General features: G+C 40.1%; 1 protein-coding gene across 1 annotated transcript in view; it reads left to right on the top strand.

The window, feature by feature from the left end:
* The first annotated feature begins 525 nt into the window (after positions 1–525).
* The window catches only part of ADGRL4 (adhesion G protein-coupled receptor L4), a 72,897-nt gene continuing 51,969 nt past the window's right edge, over positions 526–21,453 (top strand). The window contains exons 1-2 of the mRNA XM_058030075.1: positions 526–935; positions 2,359–2,508. Of these exons, the coding sequence (XP_057886058.1) occupies positions 914–935; positions 2,359–2,508 (172 nt within the window). The 5' untranslated portion in view covers positions 526–913. The remainder of the gene's footprint in view (positions 936–2,358; positions 2,509–21,453) is intronic.

Raw genomic sequence — 21,453 nt, forward strand, 5'->3', positions numbered from 1 at the left:
CAATGCATGATACAAGTACGTGCTGAAGTCTCTTCAGGATGCTGTAATGAGAATAGAGCTGCTCTCAAGTTAAACACAAAGACATGCCAAATGCTGTATTGAACATATCTTATTACACAACCCATGAACTCCTAGAAATTTGGTCTCCTTCAGTTCCTGAGCTTCCTGCCTCTTTCCTCCCTGCCTATGTCTTTGTTTTCCTCACAAAGCAGAGTTCAGTGATTTCCTGTACCTCCCTCACATCCCATTACCCTTAAAGCAACATTGCTTGACTGCAGTAAAGATCCATCTCAAAACTGAAGGAAGCAGTAAGAACCACAGCAGTCAGCCAAGATTGATTCCAAACATGAGTCTCAGGGCTCACATGTACTCATGTCAGCAGGAAAAGGTGGAAGGAAGCATGCAGACCATTACCCCTGAGCCCGTAAACACCCAGCAAGTCACTGATCTCCCCCACCTCTTCCTCACCCTCCCTCATCTGCTCCACCTGCTGCTCCTGCACTGCCAGCAGGCTGCAGCCACCCCTGCCAGCTGCACCTTCCCCCTGCCCCAGCCACTCTCCCAAACAGCTCCATGCTCCCCTAACCTGCTCACCCCGGAATCCTCTCCGATATCCTCCGCCAGACGCAGCCTCTCGTTTCCCTTTTGCTTTCTCACTGCCTTCCTGCTTGCCAGCAGACCAGCTCCTCAGCCCCTCCTGACCCTTCCTGTCCTGCCTGAGAGCCTCAGGAACTTTTGGAAGCGTGAGGCTTGGCACAGAGGGCAGAGTCAGGGCTGTGCCTGTACCGGGACATCGCTCTCCCCACGGTCCTATGTGCGTTATCTTGCACATGGTCGTATCTTTTAAAGCAGGGAGTTTTCTTCTCTGACACAGGGGCTCTGCACCAGGCACTGCACAGCAACAGCATCACCAATGAAACTGCTTCCATTCCTAGGTAGGTGAAACCTCTGTCTCTGGGGAGTGTGTGCCAGGTGAGACGGGAGTGGGATCTGATAAGGAGAAAGTATTATATTGGGGGTGGTTGAAACCTGCTGGGTACACAGGACTGGAAATCCCTGCAGCTTTGGTCAGAGCTGCTGTTGGATTTGGTAATTGCATGGTTAGGATCATCCCACAACCAAACCCCAAACACCAGTCCTTATCTCACTGTGGCTTTGGTACCGAAAAAACCCCAGAAACATTGTGAGTTTCTGTGCATTTTTTGTATGTTTTTTTCCTTCTCTCTCTCTCCATCTGCTTGGGAAATTTTTAGATTTCACATGCTGAAAACAGTAAAATGACAACAGAATCAACAGGTTTCTGTTTTAATCCCTGTGGAAGACAGTCTCTCCTCTCAGAAACACAGAGAAAATGTGAAATTTGTTGATATCTAAATTGACTTGGATTATATATAATAATTTAAAAATTGTGTGCAATTTTAAGTCTTTTGAATTTTTCATGAAGTCCTAATTTTTTCAAGAAAACAACACCTCCGTGAGATTTCATGCGGCAATGAAACTGTAACACTGGGCTAGCAAATATCCAGAATGACATTTAGGTAGGGAAAAGCAGAACTGCAGGGAAAGACAGCACCCAGAATGATCTTTGTGTTCTGCAACTTTCATTATGTCCTCCCACTAACAATTTTTAAACTACAAATTAAAAAACTTACTATCATTTCTGAGCTAAATGCCTTATATCTACCAATTGTAGGGTGTGTGTGATCGTACAGTGATCTGTAAGTGTTCTCAAAAGAAGAGATTCCTTTTTTCTTGTATGCATTCATACAATGGGAAAGTAGTTATGGTGTTTTGAGAGATTAAATTTAAATAACTTGCCACACTGTAAATAACTTTTAAACCCTGCTATCATAGTGATGTAAATATGTGATATTTCATCTTAATCTACCAAACCATGCCTATGTTTTAGCTTCAGAAGTATGGGAGTAGTTATAAGAACAAAAAGTGTGATCAGGGGAACATTCTTTGGTATTTTTCCCTGGGACATGTAGGGCAGTTTGGATTTTGCTCCATACATAATTCAGAGTGCAAATGAATGCCTGGGCTTTACTGGAAACTACTAGAGAGCTTTGAAAGCCATTGAAATGGTTCCCCCTCAATCACTGAGTGACTTCTATGCTGTTTACCAATTTTTTTACTGGTTGAGAACACATTTGAGTTGTTTATCTGTGGTATCTGCTGTTCTACCAAAGACGCCCCTGTAGCTGGTGGCCCTTGCCCCATCCTGCAGTACAACAGTCTGTGATGATGTTTACGGGAATGTACCCATTTTGTGGAAACCTTTGGCCCGGATCTCATTTTAGAGCTCAGAATAAAGGTTTTAGATAATGAAAGAAGTCTGATTTTCCTTTGTTCCAGTTTTGATTTCCAGTCTGCTGGACTATGGCTGCACTTCTCCAAGCTGCAACATGACATGCCACAAAGATGCCAGGTGTGAAGTTCAGGGTGGGACAACAGGCTGCTACTGCTCCCAAGGATACACAGGAAATGGCATAACAGTCTGTAAAGGTAAACAGATTTTACCTATACTTTTCTTTATGTGCTCACTTGAAAAACTTACTCAAGAGCCCACTAGCTCAAGGATTAAACTTTATGTCACAGCAGTATCCTACGCTAATATGTCTTCAAAGCCAAAAACTTTAATATTTTCTGAGAAATTGTACAAATTGTGCTCATCTCGGTCTTTTGATACAGCTTGCCTTGTATCTCAGTTGAGTATGACCTGTTTTCCAGCTTTTCTTTTCCATGAGAGCTGCTAACTAATCTTTGCTGATTTACCTTCAGCAATTTCCCTTGTGACTCAGTATTTCTGCAGTTAGGGCTGGTGTGGTGGCTCCTGCACAGCCCTCAGCTCCCTCCTCACACACACAGCACTTGGCCACTCTTCCCAGCAGCTGGTCACCATCAAGTAACAGCTCCTGGGCTGCTCTGGGAAAACAAGGAGGTGTGTATGCCACAGAGACATGCCACTGTTGATTTCTGTACTACAGAGAAATATGCCAGAAATCCTATTAAGCAATCTACTTTAGGATGACTGTCTTTCAGCTAAAGAAAAATATATTTTCCCCACCTTCGTACTTGAGTTTTCCTCCACTATGAATAGCTCTAATATTTATTTTCCCTGTTAGGTATGGTTATGTCTAGCTGCAGATAGGCTGAAATGAATCTTGTCAGTTTTCAGTATCCTGAGAAGCAGTTAGGAGAAGTAACTATTTACCAGGTCAGTTTTTGTGCTTCAAGCATCTTGGGAAATTTAGCAGTTACTACTTAGTAGTAACCCTTTGGTGTGGTATGAGTGTAGGAAAGCAGCCCACAGGTATTTTGGAGTGCTGTAGCTTATTTGCCATGCTGTGCTTGGAAGTATGTTTGTTTAAGAAGATTTAGAATGCAAAAGCCTTTTTTCTAAGGCCTTCTTTTTTGTTTATAAGGTGTGAATGTTTAAAGAGAAATATAGATGTATAAAAAAGCAAAAAATGAGGAATCACATAATCATAGAATAATTTAGAAGAGACTTCTGTAGGTCATCTGGTCCAGCTCCCCACTCAGAGCAGGTTCAACCTACAGCAGGCAGCTTAGGGCTTTGGCCAGCTGAGTTCTGAGTATCTCCAAGGATGAAACCTGCACCTCTCTGGGCCCTTGTTTCAATGTCTGACCAATCGTGAAAATGTTTTTTCTGATATCTGGTTGAGGTTTCTCTCGTTGCAGCTTGTATCTTTCCCTTCCCATGTGCACTTACCACTGTACATGTCTAATAATAGTTTAGCTTCATCTCCTCCATAAGCCCTCATGACCTCCCATTGAGTAGAGTAGGCAACATTATTATTTGCCCTTTGCCTTCCCTTCTAAAGTCTGAACAAACACTCTTCTGTCAGTGTCTTCTTTTCATCAAGTTTCATGTAGTTTCTAAATAAATTGCTTGAATTTAATGCTAACCTTGCTGTGATGGGTTAATCATTATTTGTCTATCAAGCTGGACAAAAGAAAGTAAGAAATGGCCTTCACAACACTGGTTTTGTTCTTGCACTGGTTCAATTGTAGCACCATGAAAGTCAGCTGGTGTGAATGATAAGTGCACATCATGTTTGCAGAGTCAAGGGCCTACACTTGTGAATAATGCAGAGAAAGAAGAAAAACAAGTCAATTTTAACAATACTGCCTGGCATAAATCAAAGTAGCATTTACTTACCTGGCATCATCTGGTACCCACTACATTGTCTGTACTGGTCTAGAAAGTCTGAAATTATGAATAATCAATTTGCAGTAAGGATACCTATTGTTCTCACTGCCATGATTGATGTTCTTAAACCCATCCATTATACATGCACCTATTAAAATGTTATTAAATCCAAATTTGTGAGGACAAATTTATCTTGCCTTCCATGCTCTTTTTTTTTTCATACAATAACTTTTTCTTACTTTCCCTTTTACTCGTATTTTCTTAGAGAAATCTACATTCAAATTTCATAAAAAACATTAATTGAGTACTTAAAGAAAATTCAGTGCAGTTAAATATGCATTCACAAATCTTGTAAATCCATTAATTGTTTATTAAGAATTGTACTCAGTGTTTAAAAACTCAGTCTTTTAAATAAAATTTCCAAAGTCAGTCCAGGCAAACAAGATACTAGATGTGCTTGTGGTGTATTGCAGTCAAGTGGCAATGGTTTGAAGCAAGTCTCATGTCTGGAGACCAACATTTTCTCTGGTAAAATACCTCAACAGCCACCAAAGTCACTTACCCTCCAGCAAAGCTCATATCAGAGCAGTGTGGCTGCTGGCCCTGAAAGAGAGACAATGTTTCTCTAGGGCAGTATGAAACGCAGTGCATTTCTAATATTGTGCAGTAGTCCTCTAATAGCATAAAAAATTAACCAGAATTTTAATTGGGTATGTTCTGTAAAGGATTAGAAATGTAGGCTACACCCTATCATGAATAGTTTAAAGCTGTGAAGACGTAAAGCAAAACCTCAGTTGTTAAATGATGTATGAGATCTTGCTGTTCTGTGTGGCAAAAGCAGCAGGTGTGTGTGCTGTTCTAGAGATAGCTTCCCATTTTTATTCAGTTAATAATCTTGGGCTTTCACAATGATAGCGCAGTCACCTTCAAAGGAGATCATCAATTATGTGCTAATACAGGCATTTTAGAAAGAGCCTATGTAGTACATTATGTTTACATATTTGCCCTTTTTGTTATTTAGATAGGCTGTGAGAGTCATAATTACTGTCAACAACATCAGTAATTTTGCATAATGTAGAACCAACTTCTTCATTGTGGTTGTCCTGGTAGACGATTAAACCAGAACAGTCATTGTTTTGAGGCTTTATTCTGAAACAAGCAATTCAAATTCTTCCTCCTTATAAACATGTTGAACAGAAAATCTTAGTTTTCAGGTTAGTCCTCTTAAGCTTTCATGGCTGAGAAACTCTTCATTTTTATTTATAGGTACATTCTTACAGTGAAAGGTTTACATTTGTTTCTCTACTTTCACTTACTTGTAACACCTCTTAAATACTTGTAAAAGTTATTTCTTTGCTAGCCCTGTCTTTTCACTGTGACACACTTAGACATTCTCCCTTGAGTTTTCTGTGCTGCAAAAGGCAATAATGTCCTCTTACATTTATTTCCTAGCACCATTATTGATGAATCGTGAATCACTGATGTCAACATACCTTAGGAATGGGGTTTGTTAGTTTTGACTTTGCTCCCTTTGCCAGCTGGCTAAGTGACTGCAGAGAGCTCAAGATTATTGGATTTGCTGTGTATAGATAAAGACACATAGATATGAATTTAATTTCCTGGTGTCAAAGTCATGGCTTTTAAAATAATTATCCTTTTACAATCTTTCCCACAAGGTTTCAACCACCTTAAATTAGGTCATGTTTTGGACTTTCTGAAGGCATACTTTGGCCACTCTAACAAAAAGCTAATCCTCTTCATAATCTCATTGTCTTCAGCAAGAATATATGCAGGAATGCACATAGTCAGGAGAATAACTGATTGTGGTATCTGGCCTCTTTTATATACTGGAATTATAATTTACAGAGCAATAAATTCCCTCTGTACAGTATCTTCCAGAAAGCCATAAATGAGTCACCTTGTCAAGTTTTACACCTCTGAGGTACAAAATACTATCCCAGTCTCCTTACCTCTTCTTTTGTATTTATATTCCTTGCTTTATGAAGTATTAAATAAGAGAGAATGACCTCTGATAGTACATCTATTTGCTTTTTAGGGCTGCTCTTGGGCAGATGTGTATTCTGCTTGTAATTTACAAGGCTTTAGCTTCACAATATCATACATATAATTGAAATAACATGGGCTAAAACTCTTGGCAAAAAAATATAAAGATATACCCAGAAACAACTGATTTATAGACAAGTTAACTTCCTCTCATGCAAAAATGCCACGGATTTTTTACAGATAAATAGTATATATTTGCCATTTGTGTAAGAAGAGTTGGACATATAAATTAGGTGTTGTTCATAATTCCAGCTTTCTTCTGAAAGAAAATTAAAGGAAACCAACAAAATGTTTGATCCTTTTGAAAAGATAAGGGTAGAAGTAAAACTTCATAGAAGCCAATATTTTATTTTTAAAACAAAGGGGAAAATGAGTTGGCATCAGTGATGCTTTCCTAAGCAGCTCTGCTGTTTCAAATGCTGGCTGCTTCTTGATTGCTGACTGCCAATTTGCTGCTTTGCTGGCACACTGCAGGAAATTAAAGTAAACAGTGTGATCACAGTGTTTACTTTAACTTTGTAAAATACGGAAGGAAAATGAAGCAGCGCTGTTTGTTCCAGGAGGGTAGGCAGGCAAGCAGGAAAAGCCTGAACACAATATCCCTCCCAGATATCCCTACACAATATTCCCTTGTAAATGTCACTTGCAAATTATACTGCAAGATTAATCAGTGTTACTTGTAAAATAGTTACAGCTCTTCCAGAAGTATTGAGCAAGGACTTAGGCTGTCAGAGAAATTTTCTACTGGGGCAAGGCAGTAACTCTGTTTCTGAAGTGCACTGTAGGAGGATTTATCATTTTACAGAGGTAAAAAGTACATCAGTGCAAAGTGGTATTTTGTATCAAAATACAGAATCCCTGTTAGAACACAGGGCAATTTGTGTAAATCCAGCTGAATCAAATTGAAAGCATGCTCAATATCTGAACACAAACATATTTTCTTGCTTTATGGAGGGTCAAAATACCAAGTCTCTGGCTTTTGCTGTCTATAAAAAGAAGTTTTCTTGTGAGACCTCAGTTCCTTGTCCTAACATGATGCTGCTGAGTCCCAGCATTGACTTTTATTGCAATCACTGAATTTGTTTGGATTCATTGGTGTCATTGTTGCCATTCTGCAGTACCCAATTTGTCTATAGTTTTTATGGAGGGAATTTTTGCTTTCAAATTAAAATGACCTTGTACAACCACTGTGTGTAATCATTTTATTCTATCCAAAATTGTTCATCAATAGAAAATTATTTAATTCAAATGTTGATTCACCAAAGGAGATTTTTTCTTTTTTAACTGCAGGCATACATCACTGGATGTCACTTCTGTGTTTACCAAATAGTCTGAAATCACTGATATGGAAGATCCAATCCACACATTTCCTAAATTCATTTCACTGCTATCAGTTACCACAAGCTATAAAAAGGCAAATTGCAGCTGCTCTAACATAGCACAGCAGGAGAAAGATATGCCGTAGCCAAGCACTAACAGGGCTCAACTCAACGTGTGACAGCTTGGAAAACTTGGGATGTGCTATACAGGGGGCCAAAGAAGATCGCTGATTCCCAGCCCTTTTGACATGCTCCTTGCCCTTTTTCCTTTCCCCTTCTCCTCCTGCACCTCCCAATCTCTTCTTCTTTGCCTCTATATTCTGCTGGAGCTTTTACATGGCTTCAGGGAAGAAGCAGGAATCACCTTTTAATTCAGAATTCCTACTGGAGATTTAGGTGTTGGGCATTTTGGTGATCCTAAGATTTGTCGGGAGGCACCATTCTGTTTGTTACATATTTAGGTATAATATTTAACTTAGCCCATGGCTTCAGGGTTCCTCTTCAGGGGCCAGACGGTTTTCTTCCTTTGTGTCTTCTTTGGTAATGATGCAGCTGAATGGTTTTTTACTTTCCATGAAGTGCAGAGATTGCCTGCTGAGCTGTGAGATGTTACCCGGCTGAGGTATCTTGATTTCACATTCCAGATTAAACCTGTAGGCAGATCACGGAATTGAAAAGTCTGGATAAATTAACTGGGAGGATTTGATTTTCTGGTGCATAACAGTCCACCTGCCTAGGAAAGTGCTGATGTTAACCTTAACATGGCAGGCTCCTGGCCATTCGGGGACCTATGGCTTTATGTATGTCTTTTGCCTTTTCATGTGCAAGATGTCACACTTTCTGTGAATTTGGGAAGGGCTTGATGGCTGTGATGTCCATGGGCTGCTGGGGACTAACCAGCTGCTGTATGGTTGCCTTCCAGACACAAAGGATGGAGTTATGTTTATGTTGCTGAAAATAACCATACCCTTGGCTAACAGTATTAGTCAAAACAGCTTCTGTAGCCTTGAATTTATTTTTATAGCTATATTCAAATTATGTTTTAGCTGAATTTTTTAAGAGTAGGTCAGGAATTTGAAAGGGGAGCATGTGTTACAACAGCGCATGGTGATGCATGAGAAAGTGAGTCAGGAAGAAAGCAGTGCAGGATGTCTGGAGTAACAATACAACCCTGCTGAATAAGGCATGGTGGAGGTGTCTGTCTTACTCCAATTGTCTTACCTCTGTAAATGGCTGAGTGTGGAATCACAGAGAGTGACATGGTTCTCCCAGGAAAATCCTGGGAAGCTGTGTAGGAGCTGCAGGAAACTTAGAGGAAAGAATTCAAACGATTATTATCTGTCTTTCTGCAACCACTGTTTGTAGCTATGGTTCTCCAGGGTGTGATATTCATAGTTCACCAATAGTGGGAGAGAAGATTCCTAAAGGCCAAACAGGTCTTAGGTCCACCATTGTTTCTATAGGAACTGTAGATTTCTAATAATAAAGTGTCTTTTCATGCCTCCTGACCACCTTTGGCTGTCCCTGATACCCCTTTGGTGATAGCTGAGTCCATCAAATTTTGACTCAAAGCGTTTTATGCATCCAAAATGTCAATTCCAAAAATGAAGAAATCACTCCCAGTTTCCCACTCAAATGAGAGACAGAGGATCTTCAGAGAGTTAAGATCTTCTTCCTACTGCCAGAAAACACAGTTCACCTGGGCCAAAGACACAGCCCACAATAACTATTTTTAAGATTGACCTAACTTTTAGAAGCCCTGGACAAAGTCCATTTTAGGGACTTTTTAGATAGATTCATTACATTCTCAGATTTGAGCCAAAAAATAATAAAAAAAAATCTCTCTATTTCTTTTATGTGTTTTGTTTACATTTTATTGAAATGGTACTTTGAGCATGACTAAAATACAGTAATGCATTTTTTAAAGAACCAGAAAGAAAAAAAACTTCCTCTTGTTATATCTTTAATCACAACCAGACTCTCTTTTAAATTAGTCCTGTTTGCATCTAAAAGAAGTTTTTAAAGTGTGTGTAGATGATGAGGTAGAAAAGAGTAATTTGTCTCTCTCAAAAATTTACCCAAACTTTTAGGCTGATTATCTGCACTTGGATGGTTTCTTACTTGTTTAATTCAAAACGTGTTTTAACCCTTGCCAAATAACGCTAATTTCCTTTCTTGAGAAAATACTCCTTTCATCCTGCTTTATGGTACTAAGAATCAATATGTTACATGTTCAGAGGATGTGGGAAAACTCATTTAAGGAGCTATAAACTTGTTATTTCAGAGTTTGCTTACTTTGTGTTTACCAGAGATATGATTCCCTTCCTGTGTCTCTGACATCTGAAGTAGTCCCAGGAGGTCCAACGGTAACAATATGTTCTTCTCACTTGCTGTTTTCAAGTAAAAGGATGAAAAGTATTTCCTGAACATGTATACTCATACATGTGTATTAAATGCACACAACCATGCACACAGGGACCTGTGTATAAGTAGGCATGTGAATAAAAGCGGAATTTTCTATGGAAAAAAAAAGTAAGGTAATCTCAAATTTGTCAGTTTTACTCATTCTGTGGCTGTATAGTCAAACTTAGTTTTTGTTAAGGAAAGAACAGGATTTATTGTAAAGAAATTGCTTCCATAAATTCCATTTCCTTGAGACTTCTCAGCCTAGGCTTGCCCATGGCAGAGGCTGCTGCAGCCATCAGACTGTGCAGCTGCCTTTGGGCTGTGAAATCAGTGTCACCCACAAAACAAGGGATGCATCATCAGGAATTACACACATGAGATTATGTCAGTTCTGCACAGCTCCACTGATTTACATGTAATAATAGCCCACTAATCTCCTATATTCATTTTACTTTTTTCTCTGTAACTCTATAAACTATGAACTCTATGAATTCTCTAACCCATAGAGTTCAATTGCAGAAAAGTGTTTTCTTTGGGATTTTTTTTGTGCCTTGTTTTTAATTGTTGTTTTTTATTTTCTTCTGCCAAAACATGCTGGCCAGGAGTGGTGAAGTTGTATGTAACCACATTTGAAATGTGTAATTTATCTAGGATGATATACTGGTGCACAATTTTTCTGTGTATGACTGTGAAAAATTGCCAACTGAGCTGCTGGCAGAGCGAATATCAAACCCAGCTCAGCCCTGTGTGTATGAAAGAGTTTAAGAAGGTAATTGACACTTTGGACCTCTATTTGCCAAAGAAAGAGATAATGACGTTCTCCAAGAAGATTAGAATCTAACCAAACATTGTGCTCTAAATATAGAGCACAAAGCCAGGTGATGTTTGTGAAAATGCTGCTGGGCTGCAGGAGAGGGAGGGGGCTGAAGGACTGCAATTTTGCACTGTATATTTTTTAGGTACACAGATTTAATTTAGAGATTATGGCTTGAAAATGAAATTTACAGTATGTGTGTTTTTCGGCGATAAGAAATTGATTTTGTGACCTTGGTGCACACTAATTGAAATATCTGGCACGGTGTTTTGCTGAGGTTAAAGGAAGCCATACATGCCTGGAGCCGCATTCTCCTTTCACCTTGAACTGTGTGGTTAATCACAGCCCCAATCAGGGCCAGGAAGGAAGCTGATGTTTCACTGGGGTACAAGGAAGCTGAATAATCTCTGCTCATTGTCTAAGGGATAGCTGCTTGGGTGATTACTTCTGGCTGGGCTTAGGAGATTCACGATTACTTTAAAATGGAGAATTCTGGTGCCATTAACGTTCAGGGAGAGCCAGAGGCCAGAGCCCCAGCAGCTGTGGTGCCACAGCTGGAGCAGACACAGTGAAGTGCAGGGGGGTCTCCTTCCGCCTGCCCACCACAACCCTGGCTGCTCCTTGGGGTGAGACACCTCTGCCCTGTGCTCTGTGCCCCTGTGCCGGGACAGGAAACAGGGAAAAGGTTCTCTGGCTGTGTCCTGGGTGTGCTGTTCCATGGCACGGAGCCCTCTGCCCCTGGATGGCTCCTCCTGTGCATTCTCCTGCTCCAAGGGCTGGTTGCAGCACTGAGGAACAGCAGCCATGTCCCAAGGGACTCTGCTTGTAGGGGTTTGGTTGAATATGCTTCATTTAACTGGGTTTCTGCCTTAGCTTGGACATGTACAACTGTGACACTCCGAGATTGTCTAAATAATGGTGTGGTAGGGTGTCCCATTATTTTGCTTATTATTTAATGTTACACATTTGCTAGGTTGGCACAGGATCTTATTTTTCAAAAAGGAAAATGAAAGCTCCTGAAAAGCCTTGACAATAAATGGTTATTTGTTCAAAACAGCCAAGTCTAATCTTTGTTTATGTTACTAGGCTTCATGTAATGGTGTTTCAATAAAGAAAAAGAGTTCTTCAGGATATGCACTGGCTTTTATGTTTTATTGTAATGAAAGCTAGGCACATAGGCAGCAATCTACATAAGTTACAGTGAGGGAGAACATAAGCTTGGATGGTGACTTGCATGGTTATATATTTACTTTTTATTTGTTGCAAAGTGCCTGAATCTCAATTTTAAAAAATGTGAAATTAGCCTGAGGTATTGCAGATTTTATCCCCAGAATTTTACCAGTGGGAGACGAAGAGAAAAGGTGAATTCATCCTACACTGGGAGACCACTGCTTCCCTCTGCCCCATCTGTGCAGATGAGCTGTGGGTCTGCTCCCACAGCCACTGTCCTGTCCTGTCATGCTCAGTGCCCAGCTGGGACAGAGCACAGACATCTTCACTGCCCTCCTAATGTTCCAGTGAGTTTTGGGTACCCCCAAAGCTCAAAAGGGCTGAGGGTAACCCAGGCTTGGCTCACAGAGTGTGATGGCAGGCAAGGGAGATATTGCAGCAATAATCTCTGCATCCCATGACAGTCTTCACCTCTGATCCGTGTAACACCAGAGGCCCTAAAGAAACTCCAGAGAAGCTTCAGGGTGTTGTCATGGGCTGAAAGAGAAATTCAGTTAAGCTCTGCAGGCCCGAATAGGAGCTCTGAGTCCTGCATTTTTAGCTTGTGGTGATGAGAAAGGAGTAGGTGGAAAATTGTATTACAATGAAGGCTTTGCCTTACTTTTTCTCTTGAATAAATCATTTTCATGGGGAACATTGATCCCAAGGAAGTTCTACCTTTCCAAAATCAGTCTGTAAGGAGTTCAGAAGGGAGAGGAAAGTGGAGATACTCAGACAGACAGTTTCAGGCCCTTTGTTCCTATCCAAAATTTTCCATTATTTAGAGCTATGATGAAGCATGCATCAACTCATAAATATGACCCACTGTGCAATATAAAAAATATCAATATTTCTCTCCCATTGTGTCAGGGATATCTGGTGCATACAGAAAGACTTTCATCTCCTTAGCTACCACAGAGAAAATGGGAAAGGCAAACAGCCTTCAAAAGTGACTCAAAAGCAGAGATGAGGAGAAGTTTCTAAAACTTAACACAGCTTTTGATCTGAGCAGATCAAAATACAAAATGTGCAGGACAGCACATTGTAAACTATGCAGAACTACAATTTGGCTTCTTTTTCAGTGTTGTCATGCAAATCTTGCTATGGTGATTCCACAACTCTTTTATCATACTCAGATTTATCGTTAAAACCCAGGAAACTCATAGTGAAGCTGCCTTTAGAAAGTGAGGTCACTTCAGGGATGCATCATACAGCCTCACTGGTCTCACAGAAGTCACATACTCAGTCCTAGGTATGCTGGGACACAGCAGTGGGTTACACAAGTGTTGAGCTCCATTTATACCACTTTGCACACACAAGGTCTGGGGTTTAGGTGGATGTCAAAGGAGAAGCTGGAATAATATTTACGCAGCTGAAGACTGAAGAAAAAAAGAACTGCTAACTGAACTTTTTGTATTTCCTACTGAATAAACAGGTAGCATGTTAATACCACCAAATGCTTCTTGTTTGAGCAGAGGGATGTGCTATAAAACCTCTGAGCTTTATTCTCTGCTCTTAGAGAAAGCTACTGCAGCTTTCATTAGCTGTAAACAGCTCTTGAATTATTACTCAAGTTTTGGCCTTAGACTGATCACCTTACAGGAAACTTTTAACCTGGCAATGGCACATTACCCTCAAGGAATGCCATGCAGACAGCCACATTCCATTTTGAGCTTGATATTCAAGCCAGTAAGGAGCCTGTGCTGCAATGTGGACACCTGGCTTTGGGAGCTGCGAGGGAAATCCAGGAGCAGGGCTATTGCTGCCTTCACTGGCAGTGTGGTAAAAATAGAGCTGCTGCTTCTGTTCCTGCAGCAGCAAGCAGAGGCAGGAGCACAGATGAGTACAGTCAGGTGTTTTATCAGGGTTTCCTGCAGAAGGGGTGATGCTGGTGACATTCCTCCAGCAGGGAGGTAGGTGACTTACGATTGAGTCTCGCTAGCCACAATGGCTCTTGGACACAAAGCCACAATGAGGGATGGATTTTCCAAAGGAATATGTGTTGAGGATTTTTGAACTGTCTGGCTCTATCTGAGGTGCCTAAAGGAGGACTGAGCTGTTTCAAAAGAATACTCCGAGTTGTGGATGCCAAGCAATTGAAAATCTGTCCCTGAAGTGCCTTTTATTTTCCTACCATCTGATGGCAGTTTGGGGTTTTGATTGATTTATTTCTTTATTTTTAACTGTAAAGACCTTTTAATTAGGGAGAGGAACTATGTGAATGAGCTGGAGCTGCTGGTGGTAGCAGCTCCTTGCCATTAGAGATTGGGTCATTAAATAAGTAGATAATATCCTCCTTATTGAGGAGATTTAGAAAATCATAAGGACTTTGCATTATTACAGTGTTTAGCATTCACAAATGGAGTAAAAAACCCCATAATGGCAATTTTCATTAGCGGCAATGCATGTGGAGGGTTCTTTTCTTTCTTTGAACAGCCAAACACTAAACAATTCCTAAATCCCTCCTTGTTACTTATGTTTTCTTCTTGGTGGTTAAAAACCCCATAAAGCAGAAATTGAAGACTTGCTATTAAAATACTTACTGACAGCTCCATTCAAAACATCCTTTCAAATAGTGCTATATCACATTGTGATTCATCTGCTATTCTGATAGAGTTGCTTTAACAAGCACCTTCCTTCTTAGTTAGAGCCCATCTCTTTTTACTGGAAAATTCTTCCTTTAAACACTTTACTGAACCTCTGCTGTAAACAAGTCTTTCTTCCTCTGGTGCTGTACTGTTTGTGCTGCAAAACACATGTGGCCCCTAAAAAGCACGGGGACAGGCTTTTTGGCATGAAAAGGAGAAAACAGCAAGAGAAAGAAACCCTGGATTTTTTCCCCTCCTCACCTGTGTTGTAGGGGTGCAAGCACCGTGTGAAACCAGCCCAGGCCAGGAACATCCTGGGGATGGAGTGGTCCCCAGTGCATTTCCCTGTCGGAGCTTGAAGTTACAATTATTTACAGTCACTTTAACAGGACAACAGCTGCTCTTTACCTAGAGATGAGCCAAGAGCACTGAAAGAATTTGGATCTGAATTGCAGATGGATGGATTTCAATTTGATTCAAGTAGCTGGACTGCATGATTCTGTACTGTAAGCTCTCAAAGTCAGAGCTTGAGAGAAAAATCACTAATTTGGAAGCTGATACCCTGAAAGACTTTTATGAAGCAATATATTTTCATAGCAGACACAGATCAATTTAAAAGTAGTAATCAAGAGCCATGTGCTACGTGTTCACAGACAAAAAATGTAGGGAATCCAGCCAGAGCCAGACACTTAACATTCAGAGCATTCAGACTAGCACTGAAGATATTGCCTCTATGGAAAATAGTAGGGTTCAGAATTAAAGTATTGTGAATTTGTGAGATAATCACAATGTTGTGCAGACATAAAGATGCTGCCAAATTGCTGCCAGAAACTAGCTCAACATAACTTTTGCAGGCAAATTTGTGTTTAACTTCTGTAGAAACTTTGGAGAAAGGAAGAGTCTCTACAAATATTTGACTGAAAAGATGTGTTAAATTCTTGAGAAAAGAGATAAAATTATAGGATAACCTATTAAAAACACTTTTTATCATATTTGAAAGGCATTCTCTAAATTTTAAGTCACTATACAAGTTTTCATCACATGAGATTCAGGTCCTGGTCCTTACCAGTCCTAAGAATTTTTAGGTGTAGCATTTGCTTAAAAATAAAGCATCCACACATTAGTGTTTTATGTCATGCAAATAATTGCATTGTGTAAAAGCAAAATTTATATTTAATTGGAAAGTACTACAACTAAACTCCTCCTGGAAATTTTTAACTTTGCTCCCTAAGTAGTCTCTTTGGCAATACTTACATGAAAAAAATAGAAGCCACTAGCAATGATAGGTATTTCAAAAGGTGAATTAAAATCATCTCTTATCAGCTCCTCAACCATTTGGGATTTGTGCTTGGAGCCAGGCATGGTTTTCGTTCCTCTGCTGAAGTCGTCCTCTGCCATGACTTAAAGCAGCCTGAAGAGAATTTTTTGTGTGTTACATGCACTTTCTTAGGTTGATTTTGCTCTAGTTTTCCATATCAGTGTTTACCAGTCAGGAAAGAAAGTAGGGAATAGTACAATCTTTGATGGACACCTTTGTTTTAGCTGACATGTTCAGGTTTTTGGTGTGCCATGGTCTAACTCCAGCCAGCAACTCAGCCCCACACAGCAGCTGCTTTGCTTTCCCCAGTGGGGCAGGAGAGAGAATCAGAAAAATAAAAGTAAGAAAACTTGGGGGTTGAAAAAAATACAGTTTTACAAGAACAGCAATAGTCATGCACACAAGGAAAGCAAAAAAGGGCTTTCATTCACCACTCCCATGAGCAAGCAGGTGTTCAGTCATTCCAGGACAGCAGGGTTCCTTCATCTGTAACTCAGAAAAACAAAAGCCATCTCTCTGAATGTCCCCCCCTTCCACCTTCTTCCTCCAGCTACACATGCTGAGCATGACACAAGCTGTTAAGGAATGGTGTCATGCAGTTACGCACTCTGCACATATTGTCACTAAGGATAATATAATAAGGATAATAGATAAGGACAGTGGCATATTTTCATAGGTGTTTCCATAGCACACAGAGCACAGTGCTTAGAAAAAATCTTATTTTTCATGAGGAGCCTGGTCTAGTGAAAGCCTGCTTATAGCTGAGGGGTTACAACTAAATCTTCATGGTCCCTTCCAACACAAACCATTATCTGGTGATTCTATGATTCTGTAGCATAGGACCTATGGGGCACATGCAGAATTAATTTTTGCTTTTACCCCTCTTGGCAGATTCCATTTGGGTGTATTGTTTTGCTTGTGAAGAGTGAAATTCCTAAAAAGGCCTCTGTGTCAATTTTTACTACTTCTGTTCTCATCATGTTGATAGTATATGCAAAGAAATCATACAAAGAAAATGGTCAGTATTTTACCACTGGTTTCTCCTCAGAAAAGAGATGTTATATGTTATATATATGTTAGATGTTTTATGAAGACACATGCCTCTGTATTACATTGCTACGTGCTACTCTGTAGCATGAAACCACACAAAATCTTCGAAAACTGCAAACTTTGAAATTTCTTGAGACTAGAAAATAACAATATCTGGCATCTTTGGAGAAATGTTACAATTAATAATCGCCTCCTAGCTGATTTTGTTGTTATTTCTCTGCTCCTGCCTTTGACAGTCCAGCTGCTTTTGGCTGGACTTTCAGTGGCCTCCCATTATTATCAGCTGGGGCATAAAATCTTTCCTCAAATATTTGTATAGCTGAGTCTGGTCACAGACTCTCCCCATTCCCATCCTCTCTGCTTTCCCTCCATAGAATAACTCTGTCCTGATTGATATTGAAAGCATCTAGTAATTTAGTATCATCCACGAATTTAATTCTCAGAATGTTCTTCTCTTTTTCCAGAGCATTAGGAAATATGAAAAATGAGACTGGGCTTAACACCAGCTCCTGGGGAAGCCCACTGGGTACCCCTCCACAGCTCAGTGCAGAGCTCTTTGTCATCACCCATTGTCCTTTGTTTACATTCCTGCAGCCAGTTTGCAATCCCCATGGCAGCACTCTTACCCAAGACATCATAAGATATTTTTCTAATAAGATTTTGTGAGCCACTGTATCAAATGCTGTGCTATATCCCAGAGATGTTGTACTTTCAGCCATTGCTGAGATTCACATCTAAGGTTTTCAGGAAAAGGGAGTAGGAAATCCCAACTCCTACACTTCAGCAATGGGAATCTCATGTGAGAAGTGCCACCAGAAAATGAGGAATGGCAGAGAGGTGGGACTAGCTGCATTAAGGACATACAGCCAGAAGGAAAGGACAGAAAGGCACAGGGGATAGCAGGGGAGGGCTGCCATGGTGGAACAGAAGGAAAGAGAAGGATAAGACAAAGAGTCTCAAAACTGGGAATCAACTTGATGGGGGAATACTGGAGCTGTCAGCTCTAAGGGAGGATCTCTAAGCTGTCATTCATTCAGTGATTTTGTTTGATTCTCTTCAAACCAGGAGCCATGCCTTAGTCTCCTTCATAATAATTCTTCTGCTGCTGTTTGCATCACATGCTACTTGGAGGTTTAGGAAAAATTTTCAAAAATATCCAGCAATTCTCTGGATTAATTCAGATGGAGGCATCTTGTGTGTGCACTGTGCAGTTTGTCTCTGCAGGACATCTCATGCCATCAGGGCCATGTGGATTGGTGGGGACAGGAGCTTTTGCTCTCATAGCCTCAAGTTTGGGACTTGTCCCTTACTCAAAACAGAAATACATGGACAGATCTTGCACTGGCTTTACCAAGAGCTATTCCTGCCTGAGAATGGCAAGATCACACTGAGGATCAAATCCTCTTTCTGAAGGGATTACATTTCCTGCCAAATATGTGACATGGTTCAGTTTCAAGCACATACAAAATAAATCTCCGTCAAGACAGACATTTAACAGTGGCTTAGTATCCAGGACTGTCATGGGAGAGAGCTCTCAGCATCCAATCCAGCAGGATCTTCTGGCCAATGTCTTCAAGACCTTGGGATCTACCTCTCTTAAATAATTTATAGGGATAATATCTAATGAAGCTTTTTTATTAATTTATATGTATTGCACAAGTGTGGATAAGAAGAGTTACATTTTTGAGGGAGATGACTTCTGAGAAGCCACTTATAAACACACCAGTTTTCCTTCCTGTCAACTCTTGTCACTGCTTGCAAATCTTCACTCTCTTCTTTGTGTCACTTACCCATGTTCTTCCTTGGGCTTTAAAATGCATTCATCAAAGAGATAACAGATTTAGCTTTGAACATCACCAAGGATTATCCTGTGAAAACAATACTACTGAAGATATGTGATGGCTGATTTGTAAGTCATGTGTGGGCACTTAATGCATATTACAAAAATTTCAGCCCAGCTCCTGGGGGAAAAAAAAGAAGAAAAAGAAGCAATATAATCTCGCTCAAGAGCAAGAAGCTCTTCCTCTTGCAAGAAGCAGTATAATCTTGCTCTGTTTCTGGCAGTGGTGGGTGCCTGTTCTGAGAGCTCCCAAGAGTCATACTTCCTGTGCTGGGACAATCAGAGGCAAATGCTGTCATTTCCACCCTGGAAACTAACTGCTAATATAGTTAATACCCTGCACAGAGTACTCACATAGGAAAGTATGGGTAATAGTGTCACAAGATTTTTTTCCCTTATGAAAATATGCAAAAACAAAAGAAGAAAGAAAAGAAAATAAAAGGGTGTTTCAAACCAGATATGCCAGCCTTAAATATTTTGCAGCACCTTCCTCCTCAGGAAATTAAGAATGTTTAAAGCAGACTAACTTAGGGGTGTGTTGGCATGGCTGTGTGATCCCAAGATCCAATGCATACTTCAAGATTGCACCAATTGGAAAATGCTCTCATGAATAAAATAATATGGAATAAAGTGTTGTTTATGGTTTCGTTTCTCAGCAGATTAGCTATGTACATCTTGTAACACAGGCTGACTTTGTGGAATATCAAGCACTCCTAGAAACCTGTTTGAAAATAAATTACATTATCCAGCCAAAGCAATATCAGAAATGTCCCAGAGTCTACACTATCTTAATGTTGATTTAAAATCATATATTCATATTACCATTTTATGTCTAGTAAAGCAATGTGATGGAGCCTTTCTTTTGCCAAAGTTGTATTATCTCATTTCTCTGAGTTAGGTAAACTGTAATGTGTCTGCTTTACAGATGGGTAAATTTAGCATAAAGAGAGGAAAGCCTCTGCTTTGAGTTCAGAAAGCCTAAATATGAGCACTTTCATCTATATTGGTCAGTCGCAGTAGCAGTGGCTCCTAAAATGAGCCTCTTTCCACTCATTTGTATGACAGATTATTTTACTTTAAACAATTCTTGGATAAAATATATTAGGTGTCCCTAGGGCAGGGACCTGAAATCAAGAGTGGCACATGAGGCATTGCCTGCCCAGCTGCAGAGATGCTCTCCTGGGCTCGGGGGGATTGAGCTGCTCTTGGCACCTGGAGCAGCCAGGTAGGAGGGATGGGGTGAAGCTCTGCTCAGGCACTGCCTGCAGCTGGGTGATTGGTGTGCTTCTCAGGATGAGGACAGGGCACGTTTGTTTAGGACTCCTTCCTGCTAAAACACTGCTGATGAAGAGGACATTGCCATTACCTCCATGTCTTTCTCCTTCTTGCTGTGTTTGAATAAAAGTGACTGCTACTATGCTGATCATAGCACAAGCTCCCATAGGTGTTTATAGGACCCCAACCCTTTGGAAATGAGTTTTGAGGCATCATTACAAAATAAAGACTGCCCCAGTAATTGTTGGCGGGGTCAAGACAGTCCTGACCATATCAAGAATCAGAGCACGACATTTGTCAAAGTACTTTTGGTGCCAAAATTCCTTTTTGAAGTTGTGATTAAAGAAGGAAGTAATCACAGAGAAAGGAAATAGAGTACCCCAGTCAGTAGCCAGTCTTTTCCAGCCAGCATTTTGAGAAATGCTGTATAAATTACAGGCATGTAAATTACAGCTAGTATTATGAAACATTGGACCTGCGGGGGGTTTTAACCTGCATATATGGAACAGCCAACATACTGTTTCCATCATTTTAATAACCTATATAGAGCAGGTGGCTGATGCAGTTAATGCTGGCATCATTTTTCTTTCCCTATGTGATTTGCTGTGATGACAGTTCTGTCATTTCATTTTGACTATTTAAGGCTATTAGGAAGCATTTTTGGATAATCATCTAGAACAGGTATTTTCAAGCATGCCTAAAGCATATAGGGTGTCATCACCTTTCACACTGCATATTTCTAAATAAGTATATAATATATTCTTTGTTAATCAATGAGAAAACTATGGACAAGATCACCAGCTGTGATAAACTGCCTAGATTCATTTAGTTAGATGGAGTTATACTCTTTTGTTCCAGATGGAGATCAAGTCCAACATCATACAATTGCAAACATTTCAAAGAAGTGAAACATTTCTAAGATCATTGAAATACATATTTTGCATTTCAAAGATAAAATACCAATATGTCATCAAACCATTTAATTTTCTTCCAAGTCTGAAAGTAAATTGACGAGAGATCAGCAATTGGCAGGAGAACAAATGAAACATATTGAAAGAGCCAATTTGGTGGTGTCGAGGGAGGCAGATGTGTCAGTTTTACATCTGCTTCAGCAAAGTCCTTGTTGTTGTTTTTCTCCCTCCACCTTTCAAAAAATATTTCATTAGCTAAAGGTTTCATTATTAGATAATTGAATAATCCTTGATAAATGTCCAAGTAGCATTTTGTTCATTGAAAAGCCCTTTGATCTCCATGCTGTGATTCAGGCAGTCGCTGCTCATTTGTGGAAGTTTCTGACTTTTTTTCTCAGAACTCATCACACCTGACACACACAAGGTTTCAATTGCAGCTGAGTAGTTTCCTGGGCCCCAATACTCCAGATGCCAATCTAGTA

The sequence above is a fragment of the Melospiza georgiana genome, chromosome 9 (genome assembly GCF_028018845.1).
Source record: "Melospiza georgiana isolate bMelGeo1 chromosome 9, bMelGeo1.pri, whole genome shotgun sequence".
NCBI lineage: Eukaryota > Metazoa > Chordata > Aves > Passeriformes > Passerellidae > Melospiza > Melospiza georgiana.